The following is an 18,696-nucleotide window of genomic DNA, read 5'->3' as shown; positions in this document are numbered from 1 at the left end:
AGAACCTCATGCATTTATTTCTGCATACAGTAAAAATAGTTATTGCATGGGCATTTTTTTTGAAAACTTGGGATCCTTCACTAGAAGCAAATCCTTTAAGTTGGTACCTGCTCAGGGCTGACACTGATGCTCTCCTTGCAGATGAACCAGGTGACACTTTCATGAAGAGGAGGGTGAGTCAGAGAGCCAAAGTAAGTCCAGTAATCCAGGGTTGAAGGAAGGAGACAGGATGGGTCAAAATTTTTGAATGGGGCTTGTTTCCCCTGGGAACAAAAGCAGTATATATTATGCTATAAAATGTATCCATATATCCTCCCTTATATTATACCTAGAGATTTTAGGTGCATTAAAATTTTATACTATACTTGCTTTATGACAGATATGTTTTTGAATATGAACAATAAAAAGACAGAAAAGGTGGATAAGAAGAAAATCCTTAAAACTTTTCTGTAATTTACATTTATCAAAAGACACTTAATATTCATTAGGAAACATTTCAATTTTTTTGGATAATGCTCCATCCTGTTCTAGGGGCAAAGGCCATAATTGCATTTACTGTTACTTATTCCCATGATATATCTAGGATCAATTGTTATTTTATAAAGAAAATGAACTGATATTTGTATGGTAATTGTTTTATGCAACCGGTTTTGCCAGAATTCTATATCAATTTCATTTTTCAGTTGATTCTTTAAACTTTACAGGTAAATACAGTTAACATATCAACACATGATGATAACTTTGTCTTTGCTTTCCCAGTACTTAGCTTTATATTTTGTTCTTTATTGGTTTAATGGTTAAATTTTTAACTATTATGTTAATTGTAATGGTGGTAGACACTGTACTGTTTTTTTTCTTAATTACAGTAGAACAACTTCAGTTGGAGAAGCTGGTGATAAGAATTTTCATATTTAATCTGATCATACAATGCTTCTACTCAAAGATGTTCTGACACTAAGTCATCCACATCTAGAATGAGCTCTACTTGTTTAAAAATATGACTTTATCAACATGCTATTGTAATTGATTTGCTATAATTTAAGTTATTTTAGCCATTCTACTAGGAAAAGTTGTGGTACAACTTTCCTTTTGTAATCCTCTTGATCCAATTTGGATACTACTTTTCTTTAGACTGACAGGAGTTTTCTGTCTGTTCCCTCACCTGGGCAAATGTTTAGTTGATACTGCATGATTGATCCTTTCTCTTTTTCATTCTTTATTATTTTTTACATGTTATGTGTGTGTGATATGTGTGCATATGTATATGTGTGCTCATTCACATTCACATGCAGGCATGTGTGCAAGTGTGTGAAGGACTGAAGTTGGTGGCTGGAGTCTTTTTAGATTGCTCTTTACATTATTTTATATGCAGGGTCTCTCAGTTGAATCCAGAGCTCTCAGCTAAGACTAGTCCAGCTAGGCAGCTGGCTCAATTGATACTCTGTCTCTGTCTTCCAAGCTCTGGAATTACAGGTGAGACACCATACACACCTGGATGTGAGTAGGTCCTGGGAATATAAACTTTGACCATGATATTTGTATGGCAAATGCTTTTTTGTTTATTTGCATGACAAATCTGTTGAGCCATCTACCCCACTTTAAAGGCTGAGTAAATTTTCTTATAAATTGGACTGAGTATGGAATTTTGTTTAATAGACATATTTTATTGTATTTTCAAATTATTCTTAGAGTTTTGGTCTATTTGGTTTTTCTTTTGGTTCATTCTTACAATTTTGTGTTTTCATGAATATCACTTATTTTATCTGAGTTTTCAAATTTATTGATATACTGTTATATTGATTCAGAAATTTTCTTCCACATTTATACTGTATTTTCTAAGCTTTGAATAGAATTTCTTACACTTATTAATAAATTATCTTATGCATCTATCTGTAGGCATATGTAGGTGAATACACATGTGAAGGTCAGGGGACAACCTTCAGGAGGTAGTTCTTTCCTTCTACTGTGTTGGTTCTAGAGGCTCAAGCAATCATCTTTACCTGCTGAGCCATCTTGCCAGTCCCTCTAATAGCATTTGGTATTTGTGCCAGTTTTCCTTTACCAAAGCTGCCCAAATCATTCTTTTTTGCTGCTGTTTATTCAATAGAATAAAATGTTCATTTATTGATAAAATAGGGTTTTGTATTTATCAGTCATCTTACTATTTTCTGCTTTTATCCTCACTATTTCCTTTTAGTTTTATTTTTATATATTTTTGACACTTGGAGTAGAGTTTAATAAATATTCCATCTCTCACTTTACCATATGCTTACTCAAAGTTCTTTTCTGAACTCAGCATAAAACAAACTTATTTTACATAAAAACACAGTAGTTCTTCACACTGTGAAGGAAAATACCAAGCCACTTTGACCTTAAGAAAAAGGAATTAATATTAAAACAGTAGTGTTAAGGATGGGCGTTTCAGAAAAATCCATTAAGGGTTTTGCATTTAGTTCAGATCATATTTCTCAAATAGGGCTCTTCATGTCCATAGTTTTGCATTACTAAAGGAATCAAGATATTCCTTTTCATGAGACTGAAAGTATCACTAGTGCATGATTTAGCAGATCTATAAGTGACTAAATAACCTGTCTAATGAAAGGAACAAGCACCATGAAGACAAATTAAAAATCAACTCTTGCATCAGGCTCTCCAGTGAGAGTAAGCTCTCCATGGCACCTTGTGGCAAGTTGGCTTCTCCACCTGTTTTCCTGTTTCCCATTTCAAACAACTGGATGATTTATGTACTTCTGTTTGTTCTTGTTTTCAGAATTAAATTAGTTTACTTCACTTATTTACCTTAGTTTTAACTGAGTTTAAGGCATCAAGCACTTTCTGCACATTTGGGTTGGCTGGACCAACCTAGCAAATTAAAACAAAAGGAAAGAAAATATGAGTTGATTGTAATTAATAAAATACTCTTTATTCAAAATTTAATTTTTCAATTATCATCAATAACTGAAGAGAAAGATGTGGGATTTCTATCTGTTTCAAGAGACAAAATTTCTGAGGAATGTACTTTTATGGGATCTTATACTCTGCCAATTTCTCATCAGGCACAATAACTGACAAAGTAGTAAACAGAAAATATGTCTTAAATTTAATTGTGAACAAGATGGCCAATGGAATGTAACACAGACTATAGATGTTTACCAAAACAATGACACAAAATTGCACAATCATTTTTATCTGTTACGTTAGTCATACTTGATGCATTTTTGCTATATTTTGAATAAGTGTTTGGTAAAAGTCACCTTCAAATACTGTGATCTCAATAGTTACTTAGTCATTCCATCTTATCCAATTTAATGATGGCTTTCTTCAGAGCATCTCTTCAATGATAATATAAATTTAAATGATAAGAAGTTCACAGTATCTACCATTTTAAAAATCAAGTGACAACTATATAATTAACCATGACTCACCTTCAAAAAAACTCCAATGATTGCCATCCCATCAGTTTTTGTGAAAGCTTCAGTAACACTGGAGTATTTTCCAGAATTCCAATGAACTATGTGAAGCTAGAAGTGGTGGCATGTAATTTATTATTAATATTGATGCAAAGGAAAAGACAGAAGATTAATTACATGTTAATTTGTTATATTTAAAATGTGTTATGGTACAGGTGGATAAAAATCAATGTGAACCCTCATCTTGCAGGCAACTAACTTTAGGATAAAAGATGAAATCATTTTCTCTCACATGACACAATTTTTTAAAGAAGCCCCTTGTCTGCTGGAAAGCTTGGGCACATTGGTGTCCTTCCCAAACCCCCTCAGTCAAATTCTGCAGCCTAATCTCTTGGTGGAATTTTAGATTTGTACATCCACATATGCCCGGATGTGTTCTTGATTCTGTTTTGATATCTCCATGTGAATGTCTAACGGATATCTGTGGAGTCACCTGGCTAGCAGAAAGCTCGATTCTTCATAACACATCTGTCATTTTCTTCTCTCAGGAAAGGTAATACGGGATGCATAATTGCTCAATCAAAAAGTACCACAGTTATTACATATATCGGTTTTACACATTTATCAGCCTTCATGCCTAGCAGAGTATGTACCTCCTCACTTGGTCATAGCTAGGGGGTTTTTGTATTAGTTGCTGACTTCCTGGAATTTCCTTCCTTTGTCTTTACAATTAGGACTGAACTCAAATGCCAAACCTCAGTGAGTTGATTATACAATATAAAGTTGTCACTATAACTCAAATCTATTCTTTTCATGCGTTTATCTGATCTCTTCTTTCTCTCTACCCCATCACTTTCCTTCTTTTACCTCACTTTTAAAAACTTTTTATTTCTCTACAAAGTGTAGATTCTGACTCAGTTATTTTGAAAACTAAAATCTAATATATTTATAAAGGCTCAATAAATAGTTGATAAATAGAGTAACTCAAACACTCATTTTGAGACAGACAGCTCCTCAGTCCTCATTTAAGCTTTGTCTCATCGTCATTTATTCTTCCCGTTCACTGACAATTCTTTGTAAGCACTCACACTGCCATTTAGTACTATTTGTTTAATCCCACAATTGATTCACATGTTATCTCCTCTGCAAAACTAAAGGTAATGTTATTGAGCACTTATGATGTGGAAGCTGGCTTAAGTGTATGAGGAGATTGATGCTAAAGTACCAAACTATAGACGAGAAAAGTTACACAGCTAATAAGAGGCTTAGCTTGACTCCATGGAGATCAAGGGAGGAACTTGCACTTGTCACCCGTTATCTGTACTACCTCTTGAACCTGGTGGTTGCCCTACACAAGTTTTTGGGCTGAATATTAGATAACATGTTGAACTTTTTGACTAGATGTTTTTATCATTGAGTTATGTTATTTTTCTCAATTTAGTTGAGTGAATATAATCCTTGATTTAGATTTCATGAATATTTATAAGCATCCTTCCTAAAACATAATACTTTAGGCTTCCATTCCACTTTAGTCCACCTTCAGTTTTGCAGAGGTGAAACCAGGAATGAGTTTTTATAGTCTTCTGCAGCACTAAAAGGTATTATTTAAACTTTACAATATAAAATAAAACAAGGTATAGCTGTATTCAACCTCCTAGCATGTAATTTTATCACAGTAAACTACATATATTTTATAACCTCTTCTGCGAGAAATCTCTCTTATATAGTTACTTCAATTGGTATTTCAGATACAGGCATAATGTGCTCATTGAAGGATTTTCTGATAAAAACAAAACAACAACAACAAAACTCACAGTGGGAATATAATAAGCAAATACTATAATTATCCATCAATCGGGCTAGCTAAATAAATTCTGATAAATTTATACAATTGAAATACCAAGCAGTTATTTTTAAAAGAGGTGGTATTATACCTTCTGACTTGGAAAGTGATGACAATACATTGATAAGTGGAAAATGCAAGTTTCAAAATCATATGCATTATAAGGTTCATTTTGCCAACTTAAAACTAAAAAGGCCATTTCATCTGTATGGAGCCATACTTATATACACACACTGTGTATTCACACAAGTAGTGAAGAATTTTATCTTGTTTCTTCAAAAGGTGAAATTGTATAGTCTGATGCATGTGTGTCCGGTTTTTAAAGGAAATGTAGATATAATATCTAGGAACAAACCACAAATTTCCCTGGGAGGGAAGATCAAGAGGTGACAGAAAGTGGCCTGTAACCAGAGACTTAAGCTTCCTGAAATCATTAAATCTCAGGTGTGTGATTAAAGTCCAGTGTTTGTGCTGTGTTACTTCAGTGCTCCTGCCTAGATATGCACATGCCATCACTGTGTCCACATTTGAGAAGTTAAGGAGCACAGCGGGATGTCCAGTGCAGTCAAAGAGTTAAAGAATGGTAGAACAATCCTTGAATGGGGCAAGCTCTTAAAGTTTCTCATTAACTCTCACCTACAAGTTCAGGGTTTCTTTCCATAGAAAATTATCCCTCAGGTTGGAGAGGATGGCTCAGCCATTAAAGGCTAGGCTCACAACCAAATATATAAGAAAATGGTCCCTCTACTGCAACATATGATGTGCCAGTGTTAGATTTTAATGGATCTATGTATGTGTCACACAAAGACCAGCAAGCTCTCCTCTTTGAGATATTCTAACAGTAGCTTCTCTAGTACCAGAGCTGTTTCTGGGGTGCGCTCATGAGCTTCTCTCAGTAATATATCCCATTACCTCTCCAGAATATTTGACTCCATCCACAGTATGCTCGGATCCATGGTCGTCTGAGTTGCCCCAGTGAAAATGGAACTGGGTGAGCCGATAGCTATCAGAGAGATGGCCGCCTTTCAGAACTGCAAGGGAGGAGCGGTACGGTCAGACAGGTGATCTCTAGTTCATCTTTGCTATAAATCAATGCTCCATTGTGTTGTGTGAGATAGCAGCAAGCACCAATTGTTGCCAGCATTTTGCTTTCATTGCGTTTCCCCACTACACATCCTGATGATGACACCCTTATGGATAGTGACTTCCCGATTATGGCAGCAGCAGGATAGCTCATAAAATACGCACAAATTCCACCAAAGGAACCACAAGTTTACCTATTTATGCTACCAAGATGATATTTCAAAGTGAATAAGCTATATGATCACAGAGTTTTCCTTGGATTTGAAACTTTCCATTAATTTGAAAGTTTATTTCTTACTGTGTGGATAGTATGCACAATTTATATTAATTAAAAATTCCCCATCACCTGTTTTTTTTTAAATAGCTGTTGAAGACACAGCAATGTAGTTTGACAAATTTGTTGAGACCCTCTGGCAAGGGACCAAAAGATACTGCCTGTGGGGCAAGGCCACTGTAAAAACTTTTGCTCTGAATGACAGCCCATCCTGGGCAGTTTGTCCAATCATATGATTTCTTAAGCAATAAAGACACTAGATGTAACTCAGTGTTAACAAGGGGCACACCCCTAATGTACCTAAAATTTAAAATTAGAAAATTAGAACCTTGTAAGAAAGTAGGGAAAGCATAGTATTTCACATCACCAGAACTCTTACAGAACAATCCCTTAACAACTTATTCAATAAATATTGATGAAAAGCTGACCATGAGGCAAGAAACATGCCAGATTCTCAGGTATGAGGGGAACTCATGCATCACCTGTTTCCTCATTAAGCTCATCCACTGTCATCCCATTTAGAATATCTCCATTTTGGTTTCATGTTCATAATTATTTACTCACTATACTCTTTTGGAGAAAAGTTGCTTCTTCTGAGATATAAGGATAAAAATCCTGGAATGGCCAGAATATGTCAGATGTCTCATTACGAGAAGGGTTGTGAGAAAGCAGAGCTGAGAGCTCTGCAATCCATCTTACAAGTGGACACAATGCCTCCCAGCCATTGGATTTTCAAATACAGAAACAAATGTGCAAAAATGCACAGGATAGAGTGGTGTTTCTGAAACTACTCTGACTCTTTTGACTGATCTCGGAACTTTCTCCTATGGGGTTGCTTTGTCCAGCCTCAGTATGAGTGCCCTTGCCTTGTCTTTCGAATCCTGTTTTGTTGTGTTTGGCTGTTGTATCTAGAGGGCTGCTCTTTTCTGAAGGGAATTGGAGGTACCTCTGGGAGAGATAGGAGGTGGGGGAGGATCTGGAAGGAGTGGGGGGAGGAAAAACTGTGGCTGGGATGCTGAGATGTCTTGTATGAGAGAAGAATCCATTGTCAACAAAAATCCATTTAGTAGATTCTAAGGAAATAAGTATCATAATTGTCTTTGGGCTCACCAGATTGGTTATCACTGTCATCAAAAATCACTTGGAAGGAATGTCCCACGTTAACAATTTCTTTGGCAGTTGCAGGATTATAGGAGACACTGATAGGCTTCAGAGAGTTGTCATGTTTGGCTTCACTGGTTTTAATATCAATAGGAGACTGGTTGTTTCCATTGGCAATGGGATACAGCTTGCTCCATTGGTCAGGACCTGTCGGAACAAACATGTCCATGTAACCACAATTTTACAGAATTCTTCATTCCAAGTATCAGGACGTCACCAATTTGCTTATTAGATTATGGTTTATCCAGGTGTATTAAATGGCATTCAGTGCTTGAAAATTATCTTTCATTACTATAGTAATAAACAGTATATCTAGCAATAGAAACAATTCAGGCCTAATTATACTGTCTGTACAATTATAGTATAGAAATAGTATGTATAAACTAAATACATTTTGTAGATCTACATACCCAAAGACCAGCTACTAAAAATACATAAAAGGATATTGTAATTATTCAAAAATGACTCAAACCATTTACCTGTTACTATACAGTTAAGTTAAGTGATTAGTAAACTCAATATTAGAAATAGGAATAAGCTGCTATTTAGATACATGTAAAAGAAATACTCTTACCATTTTTGCCATCATATCCCCAGTTTGCACTTGCCATGATATTCTATTTAGTTTTTGTTTCTGAAAAGAGAAATGATACGTGGAATAACCAACTGCACTTGCCTCTGCAGCAGAGATCTTAAGCAGCACCATCGGTTTTTATAGAAACTTGTCTGCCTGTAATAGCACACTGTTTCATCATCTCTGCTTATCAGGAAGTATACATATAAAAATAAATGGTATTGTAAAAATGTATCTATGGGGTTAGGTTAGCCCTGATTGTTTTATTTTATTGTAATATAAAAATGAAATAATCAAAATCATAGATGTTATTAAACTAGTCTTGTTCTTCTATGTTTGTGGAAGACATGAATGAATATTAACTGAAGCTTATGAATTTTCTAGAATAAAAAGTACCTTGTGCACTTACGATTTCTAGTAAGTTTACAGATGGATAACTAAACAATGTTAGTAACAATAATTTAATAAGGAAATAAATTTGCATGGTTATGGACTGAACTGAATGAGTCTCATAGTGTTAATTTAGAATCAGGTAATAGAATCAGTGATTAATTATTAGTAACATAATATTATTCTTAATGACACCTTTTATAGAAACACAAATATATTTTATAGATAAATTCCAAAGAACTTGTCAGAATGTGAGACATTCTTCCAATGTAAACTTTTAGAACAATAATAAAAGGTCAGATTAGAGAAAGGTTCTTTATTCTGGAGAAATGTTGGAATTCATAAATGGGGAAGATTATAGTAATATGAAAGTTGAATATGGTGTAATATTTTTCTACCTAGAATAAAACATGTCTTCTTTATAGTTCTCTGCAATTTATGCACCGTTTTCATATTGTTATGTTTTATTATCATACATATAAATGCTATAAGGTAAGAATTACCATTTTGTAGCTAAGGGATGTTAGCTATACAACTAGCAAGATATCAGGATCCCAGCCTCTAGTTTAGTTGTCTCCTTCACTCCACCCTGGGTCAAGCATGGATTCATGATCCCTAGTTCTGCTAATGGGTACACAGTGCTCATAAGCTCAGTCCGTGCATGCACCAACGTGAGAACTCAGCTTGCTCACTCGCTCACTCATGCACCGTTGAGTGGTGAGAAGCTGCACAACCCTTTCCAGAAAGACGAAATGAAGCTGACCGGTATATGTCAGGATTTGGCTAAGCCCTTCTTTCATGTCTCCAAGTAATGTACTTTGGAAATAAAACCATACCCATAAGCTTCTGAAATAATGAGTTCCTTTCTTCCTTATTTGCATGCAGAACTGTCTGAACGGTCATGACCTACAAAGGAAGACCTACAGACAAACATGTATAGCGAGGCCCAGGGGTCATGCTGTTGCTCTTTAATGCTGATGACTGTGTTCTGCTTCAGGAGAAAGTGGCCAGTAGCTTGTGGATATCCAGAGGGCAAGGAGACTACAGTTACCACCCTATGATCTTAGTAAGTATTAGGAGGCACAGCTTGAAAGTTACCTTATTCTTATCTAAATTTTTATTTTTTTAATCAGATGAACAACATTATGGATTTTTCAATACAACATCATGTTTTAGAATACATGTGCATTATAAAAGACAAATCCAGTTAATGGTCACATGAGCTAGAGTTGATTTTTTTGTGTCAATAGTACTTAATGTCCACTCTCTTTATTTTTAAGAATATAATCCATCACCATTAACTATAGTCACCTTGCTCTACAATTCCTATCTAACAGTAATTAAGTATCTTTTATTCATCTCTTTAAACTTAAATTGAACTACAACATTAATCAATGCGTTTGAAAAGGAATAGCATTCTTGTATTATTACATGATGATTCAGTATAGGAATGACTTAACATTTATATGGTATGGTAATTCACTTAAAGTTTTAGGGTCAAAACTGCCTTGACTCTTACCTTCATGACCCTTTATTTTATTATGTACTCAGGGCATGTTCAAGTGTTCTCACAAGAAAAGAATTAGAGAGAAAGAGAGAGATGTAAAATTTAATAGGTTTCAACCCTAGCACTACTCCCACTTACTCTTACATTCATTAATTTCTTCTCATAAACTGACTCCCTCATTTTTTTTACATGTAAGATAAAGGAAAGGTATTTAATCTTTTATCCACAGGATTTTAATCCAAAAACCTTTTCCATTGTACTTTCCAAAGATTATAACTTTTGCATTGCTTCTGCATTCTGACAAGATGCTCAATCTATACAGAATTTGCTCTTCTGAACAGCTTATTTCATGAAACCATTAAATGTACATACGGAAAAAAAAGCTTTTTGCTTTTTCTGATAGACTGTTCTGAAGGAAGCCATATGCTCCTGAAACTTAATCATCAATCACATTTTAGAAAAGCAATGCAGAATTACATAAGTAATTTTTCCTAGAGAATTGTCTAACTGATAATATTTAGAATATTCAAAAGTGCTAAAAGTTTTCCATTAATAACAACTAGTGCACAGTATATTCATGCTGCACATTAGCAGTGGGGCTTAGAAAAGAGTACTCTTTATTGAATGGTATCAATCTTTGGGGCCTTTAAAATAATGATCTCATTCAATCTTCATAGCAGACCTTAGAAGTTAGTATCAACTCTTGCTTTTATTTATTCTGCATGCTGATGATTGGATCTATGACCTCATATATACTAAGCAAACTCTTGTGCCAAGTTGAAATCTTCAGTCTTCTTTTCCTTCTCTTGCTTTTTTTTTTCCCGATGGACTCTCACTACGTTGCCCAGGATAGTTTGGACCCATTTGGTAACTCAGTCAAGTCTTGAACTTGTGGCTTTCTCCTCAGCCATCTAAGTAGCTGTGGTCTGGCTATCAATGACAGTTGTAGCAAGGACATTCATGAAGCAGGACCAGCATTTGAATTAGTGTCTGGTTATTCCCACAGCCCAGGTATGTTCTGTTTTTTTTGTTTATGCTACAGCACCATCTTTCTCAGATGCATATAAGACATTTACTTTAAGGTTAGTTCATGGGTCATCACATTATTTATTGAATGATTTCACTTTGCTGGGTCCTTTAAAGTAATGGTTCAATTTACATTAGTCTCCTAGAAGTTAGGTTACACCAACTAACTCAAGGAAAATAATTTTTAATACCTGAAAACGTTTTCTTAAAAAAGCAACATCATTTAATGTTTTACAAGGTCTTAGAGTTGCATATTACCTGCTTTTAAAGGATACTAAAATGCTTTTTAGAATTTTAAAATTTTATAATTTTTTTGTAACTTCTTAGATGAATATTTTCCTCTGGCTTTACTTTATCATTTTAAAAGTAAATCACAGGCTACATAATAAGCTGTAATGAACATTAAATTTAAATTTGTAGTTAAAAATAATTTCTTGGTATTTAAGAAATAAAAAGGATAAAGAGCTTCATGCCTAGCTCTAGCAGTGACTTGTCAAATGCCACTGGAAAGAAAAATGCCTATCTTAATCCTAAGACCAAGGGCAACTGCCTTTCTAAAGTGTGTAGAATTCTACAAGGTTGCATGACTTTCTTGGGATTCAAATTGTGCTGGCCCATTATCAGCTACTACGACAAAAGAATTGGAAGGCTTCAGTTACAAAATGAGGTTTATTTGGGTTCATGGTTCTGGAGGTTCCAGTCCAACATAGACTGTCCCATTGTGTTTGCTCTGATGAGACGTGTCATGATAGAGTGTGTGGTAAGCAAATATCTCACTTAAGAGTCTGAAAGCAAAGGGGTAGAGATCCAGCAGTGTTCTACAATCCTCTTCTAAGTTGTGCCCCAATGAGTGGAGCGTTTCCTGAGGCCAAGCCTCTTAATGGTTTTCCCTAATTCTCCATAGGTGTCTCTCTGAGAATCAACCTTTTGATACATGGACTGTAGATGGTTTCAGTATCCAAACGATCAAACACGTTTTTGTTTAAAATGATTCACACATTTCCCAAATCAAGGACTATTATGCTGACATTAATTTCATAATGCTCCTTAAATTTCATGTCCTTTCAGAAATAAAACTTTTGATGTTGCTGTGACAAAATCAGCCTTATTTTGAGTGAATAATTGGACCACAGAACATAGCAATATTAGCCAGGACATTTCTGCATTAAGATAAGTGAAAATCATTATAAAACAATTTAAACGGCTTATCTGAATTTAATATATTGGTCTTTCTCTTCACTTACATTGGAGACTTGTTGCTAACTTTGTTCTTCAAATGTCCATCTCAATGTCTTTGATCTTGTGGACCTGTCTCCTGGAGTCAGGACTTTCTAAGGATCCATGTTGCCCTCTCACATTTGACTTTCAAATCCACCACTGTGTCTCTCCTTCACAATTCTCCACTGTGTCTCTCCTGTCCCAGTCACTCTGCTATACCATTCTATATCATTTATTTTGTAGTCTCTGTAGCATTAGAAATTGTTTCTGGTCACATTCTGAAATCAGCAGATTTACTTCAATCTCAGATTTTGGAGCCTGCTTGGCTTCAGACTATTGATACTCAGCTCATACCTGAGAAAATGCTCTAAAAATTGGAAACCTCCAAAACCTAAATCTTTTTGTTTCCACCCCTTCTCAGTCTTTCCTTCATTTACTGGCCTAGTGTCTGCAATGATCACCTAAAGAGAATCTCTGTAAGGCCAGGACCTTGGCCAGTAGTGTTTCACCGCCATGTTCTCTCCCTTTAGCTTCTGGCAAAAAAATGGTGTTCAATATTGGTAGACAAAACAAATGAAAGGTTCCTTTAAACCTCAGTTATTTTATTTTAATAAAGAATTCAACGGGCAAGCTGTTCATAGGGCTGTCTGATCTAAACTCTGGGGTGTGCAGAGAGTGGATATGTGAGCATGGGAATGAGCTTTGTTGAAGGTGAACTCATGAGCACATTTGGACTAAGCAGAAAGAACCTTCCCCTCACACTTCTATTAATGGGAGGGTGAAGTGACCAACTGCCTCTGTCAGTCATTTCTGGGAGTGTGAGAACTTCGGTTCTTAGAAGTGTCAAATACTTTGACACTTTGAGTGTCAAAAATTTTTTTTGCACAGCAATTTTAATTTTTATAAAGTTCAACTTGACATTTTTGTGTGTGTGTGAACTTGTTTTTTTTAAATTTATTTTTCAGTTTAAATTTAGATAAGAAACAAGGTTGCTTCACAAGTCAGTTCCAGGTCCCTCTCCCTTTCCCTTCCCTCCTCCTGTGCCCTCCTCCCAAGCCCCCATTATCTCCTCATTTCCCCAGGGAGGGTGAGGCCCTCCATGGGGGTGTCCATAGTCTGTCATTTCACACAGGGCAGGGCCTAGACCCTCCCCCAAGAGTTCAGGGTGAGAGTGCATCTCACACTGTTGGATGGGAGTCCAAGAGTGTCAAAATTTAAGTCTTCAATTATAGTTTGAATTTTTATCCTGCTGAATTGAAAAAACTCCATGATTCTTAAGGTTCCTGGTGCTATGACTAGTAAGACAATTTTTAAAGATCCCACCCCGCTGCACACACATGTATCTTAGAGCATAGCACTTTTGAGGGCAACTTTTAAATATGGCAATGAATTTTTAAAAATCAGTGACCAACTCAGCTCTACAAAAGTACTTTAATCCACAGCCTTAAGGAGTTAATAGTATCTTGTAATTTCGTGTGCATGAAAACTTTAAAACTTAAATATGTTTAGTTACTGTCATGTTCACTAAAATAACACAACTGGAAGGCCCTCTGAGAAGAGAATTTATAATAATTTAAGATAATAACCAGAAATTTCTTCTTTGCTAACTCCTCATATTTATCTTTAAAGCTGAGAAGTATCATTTGTATCTTATCTTCTATAGCTGATTAGGGAATTAATACGCCCTCCAACCAAATAACATAAATAAGCAATATTTTCACAGCAAAACAAGATATGTGCAATGCTTCATAAGCCATAAAATATATTTAAACCACCAAATGAAGCTTTGAGAAGTTTAACTTTAACTCTCAGGCAAGAGGTGAAGTGATTGCATGTGACCTCAAATCCAAACAATTACACAACAGATTTGCTTACCACCGCTTAAACTAAATGGCACAAGCTAATCTAAAAGGAGATAAGCTTTCAAGTGTAAATATAAGGAAGGCGAAGGCCATTTTTGTCAGTGATTTCTGTCATAAAGTCTTTCATGTACCTCTTTGGGGTTTCTATCTCAGATCATCTTGAGATTAAAAGAAAAAAGTTCTGCTGTCCCCCATTACCTTTATTAGCTCCTGAACTCTTCTGTCTTATCATAATGGACTACTATAGTACATTTGGAATTAAATTTATCTTTTCTTAAATCCCTTGTTTCTTAATGTATAGTTTGCAGAAGACATGGTGGTGATAAAAAAGTGCTCACGTGTGAGTGGTATTCGTTCATTACTTTTATGAAAAGACAGTAGCTAGATTGAGTGATTAACAAATATCAAGTGTGTTTCATAAGCATTGGTAGCTCATTAGCTGTATCTGGGAACTATGTGAACAATCCCCCCATCTATTTTCCAAGAGATATATTTAAGTAAAAGCAAGTTTCTGACAAAATTCCTCACTGGACATACATATATTATTATCAAGCAGGTAAATAGAATACACACCAATATTTGTGTACAAATACATATAGTTTAAATGCAAATTTTCCATATGTCAAGAGCCACAGAGTATCTAACAAAAACCCCAACACCAGGCATTAGAAGCTTCCCTTTGAGTTACTGGTCATAGTTATCCAAGAGACTCTGAAAACATTATAGGCAATTGATGTTGCCTTTGTTTGCCTCCCAGAGGTGAAAGGTTAAGTCCCTATTGCTGAAGACACCAAGAACTTTGGACATAGGACCCATTGGACCTGAGCTGGATCTGATCTAAAAGCTCCTCACTGGGGGCTAGCTTTCATGGTATCAGAAGTAAAACAATCCATACTTCTACCCAGCTGTGGTGCTTACGAACCACAGCAACAATCAGCATGGCACGCACACCTTAATGTTAGCCAACAGCTCTTTTTTTATCATTTTTTATTTTAATTTTAAATAGCTTGTTTTACATGTCAATCCCAGTTCCCTCTCCCTCCCCTCCTCCCGCACTCCCCTTCCCCCCCCCTCCCACCCTATTGCCAAATCCTTCCCCATAGGGGATATCTAGAGTCTGTCATTTTACTCTTGGTAGGGTCAAGGCACTCCCCTAAGAGTCCAGGCTGAGAAAGCATCTCTCTTTGTGCTATAGGCACATGAAGACAGTTTGTATACCAGGGATAGACACTGATCCACAGCTCAGGGCCCCATAGGTTGCCCAGGCCTTCTCACTGACACTCACATTTGGGGGGGTCCAGATCAGTCCCATGCTGGCCTCCCCACTGTCGGTCTGGGGTCCAAGAGCACTCCCCTGTTCAGATCAGCTGTCTCTGCTGGTTTTGCCAGCCCATTCTTTGCCAATTTGCTCATCACTCCTCTCTCTCTGTCACTGGGTTCCTTGGGTTCAGTTCAGTGCTTAGTTGTGTGTTTGCCTCTGCTTCCATCAGTCACAGGATGAAGGCTCCCGGATGGTTATAGACATCAAGTTCATTATCAGGAATGGGCATTCGAGGTGGTCCCTCCACTATTGCTTAGCTTGCCAATTGATGTTATACCTTTAGATCACTCGAGGTCACTCTGGTGCCTGATCTGTATTCGATCCTATGATTCCCTCTTCCCCCTATTCTACCCTGCCAACAGCTCTTTTATTGGATATAAAGCCAACTCAAAAGGATGGAAATTGGGACTGATATTGGAAACTTGGCAAGCTACCTAGGGTTAGTAAAGTGATGGGTATTGGAAGAGAACTGACAACCTCACTTTAATATACCAGCATAATCCCTAACTAGATTCCCCATATTTATCCTTATACCCACAGGTATGTATGACTTTCACCCCCATCAAGGAAACTTCTACTTGCAACAAATGGAGGCCATTATAGAAGATTACAATGGATCAAAACACATTGGTTATATCTACAACAAATGGGTCATTTTGAAAGAGGGGAGAGAACGACTGCTGTGAGATTGTGTCTCTTTGAGATGTCAGAGAAGTTACACCTATGAAGTCTCACTAAAGGCACTGCCCAAGCAAAAACTTGAGCAAGGATAATACCAATAAACATGCTAATTGTATAATCTTCTGAAATTTTAAATGTGAATGCAACCTAACAAGCTGCTTAAAGCTACTGCTGCTTCTACTTCCCTGTTGTGATATAATTTAATCCTTCATCAGTGGTTCAGAAAAATATTTCTCCCTTTAAAAAGAGTGAGAATGGAATGATTACAAGTGCTTTTCAGGAAAGAAATTTTCTTTTATGCAGTCCCATGAAAGGAAGCTTTGAGTCACTGTAGCTTTACTTGTATGACCTTATTTGCTATTTTTAAGTATTCTGTATAGTGAAAGAGCAAATATCAGTATTTTCATTTCAAAATGAAGGAAGAACCCTTCTTAGTTGAGAGATTAACTACTTGTTAAATGTGGGCTATACACATCAGACTTAGAATCTCATCTTCACACTATGTCAAGAATTCTTTTCATCATCATGAGATACTGAAAAAAATTAACATAAACAACCTTTCTTCCATTACAGTTATTTCATTATCACCAAAGAGTTTGTTTAAACAAGGAGCTACCTCAGAATGCTCACTGTACTTCCCTCATGAATAGGTCACACAGACTCTTGTCCCCTCTTTGGAGCCTGGTGTCCTTCCTGGTCCTGTCTGTGAATATGAGTCCTCCTCTCCCGCAAAGGAGCCTACACTGTACCCAGACCCAGAGAGCCAATCTGTTGCTTGCTTTTCTACCCAGGTTCCCTCAAATGCTCACACTGCCTGTGATTTTTGTGTAGAAACCAAGCACAACCAGATTCCCAGGGTAGCTTGAGAGGACATTTTTCTACTGTTCCACAACATTTTCTTTAGTTCTTCCAGGTCTAATGGTGAGGTGAAGGACAGATACTTCCCCTTCTGCTTCTTGGACAGGTGGTTAAAACACCACTACGTTTATATTTGAGTCATTACCGAAGACAGCAGGAAAGATTTCCCTTCCCATAGCTGACAGCAAAGTAAACAAGTTTAAATGAATGACCTTTCTGAGCCTGCTTTCCTTAGGTAAAAGTTTACTTGAAGGAAATAATTTAGTTGATAATGTGTGTCTCTTATTTTGAACTTCCTGTTTTCCTTTCAGTTTTTTTTGTAAGCTGTTCTAGACAAAGGAACATGTATAGCATCTATATTTTACTTCGAAACAGACTTAAATATTGGTTTCAGCAAGGAATGCTTGGAACTCTCTTATATGTGTGAATCCTCTGTGCAGAGAGCAAACGCTGTTTCCTTCTTCTTTTATGGAGTCATATGTTCCGAATAAGCCATGTAGGCAAGAGTTCTCAAACGTGACTTGGAGACATTGGGTTTCTGAACTCCAGGGTTCTGGGAAAGGTATCAAAGGACAATATGCCCTCTACATCCCCTGGGGACAGCATTTGACCTGTCCCAGAATTCCTTAATGTGCAGTGCTTTGATAGTGCAGTAATATCCTTAAGACTATTTCCAACTTTGCCTCTGATGAGTTGGTAAAGTTCCACATAACCTTTGTGCAACCTCCCAAGGATTACAAAAGCGGGGACTGATGCTGGCTAGTGCCTTCATTTTCCATCATCACCCAGGAGGCAGCCGGAACCAGTTTGATGAGAAAGAACTCCAGGAAAAACAGCTCTCAGGTTCTTGTCTGTGTTTTTAAATGGACACCCATGGAACCCAGGGGCCCAATTTGATAAGAACCATGTTCCCGAGAAAGTGGACCTCATAACTATGGATCTCTTGGGACACAAAAGACTGTTTTTATATAGTGGAGTGACTTGATCTGGGAAGATAAATTCCTGGCTGTGTTCTCAATGCCTCCTGTTGGTAATCCCCAGGGGAGCTTGCTAGCCAGGGCTCACAGGGACATTTTTACAATGAGGTCTTTTGTTGCTCCTGTGCAGGGCTCTGAAAATTCTCGTAAATTCCTCTGCAGAGCAGGGTAAGATTGGACTATGTGGTTGCTCACAGATGGCACCAGCTGTAGCTGCTCTTTTCTGATTTGTTGTTTCAAGAATTTTCTCTGTAGTCCTCATTCAACTTCAATTGCTGATGCACATGGTTTTATCAGCAAGGGCCAGTGGCTTCTTCCAAGGCAGCACCATCTCGTTGTAAAAAGCCTCCCCAGGTATAGGCTGATTGAATTGCTTATTTCAGTTAATAAAATGTTTTTGAAAGAATCATTGTAGCTTTAAAGCCAGAGCCAAAAAACAGAGTTTTGGTGAATTATTCCAGATCTTTAAAGTAAGGGTAAAGTAGCAAGGAAAGAAAAAGTCACCATTATT

General features: G+C 36.7%; 1 protein-coding gene across 5 annotated transcripts in view; it reads right to left on the bottom strand.

The window, feature by feature from the left end:
• The window catches only part of Ca1 (carbonic anhydrase 1), a 75,972-nt gene that overhangs the window by 1,090 nt on the left and 56,186 nt on the right, over positions 1 to 18,696 (bottom strand). For 4 of the 5 annotated variants that reach the window (XM_040741980.1, XM_040741979.1, XM_040741982.1 and 1 more), the window contains 6 exons: positions 8,346 to 8,405; positions 7,721 to 7,918; positions 6,166 to 6,284; positions 3,426 to 3,521; positions 2,800 to 2,862; positions 108 to 263 (listed from right to left, as the gene is read on the bottom strand). In XM_040741980.1, the coding sequence (XP_040597914.1) occupies positions 108 to 263; positions 2,800 to 2,862; positions 3,426 to 3,521; positions 6,166 to 6,284; positions 7,721 to 7,918; positions 8,346 to 8,382 (669 nt within the window). In that variant the 5' untranslated portion in view covers positions 8,383 to 8,405. Of the gene's footprint in view, positions 1 to 107; positions 264 to 2,799; positions 2,863 to 3,425; positions 3,522 to 6,165; positions 6,285 to 7,720; positions 7,919 to 8,345; positions 8,406 to 12,512; positions 12,733 to 18,696 lie in introns of all 5 variants that reach the window. The other variant, XM_040741981.1, reaches the window with a different exon arrangement.

Source organism: Mesocricetus auratus, unplaced genomic scaffold, assembly GCF_017639785.1.
Source record: "Mesocricetus auratus isolate SY011 unplaced genomic scaffold, BCM_Maur_2.0 Super-Scaffold_6730, whole genome shotgun sequence".
In the NCBI taxonomy this organism is placed as follows: Eukaryota; Metazoa; Chordata; class Mammalia; order Rodentia; family Cricetidae; genus Mesocricetus; species Mesocricetus auratus.
Note: the sequence above shows the minus strand (reverse complement) of the source record. Positions and strands in the feature narration are given on the sequence as shown.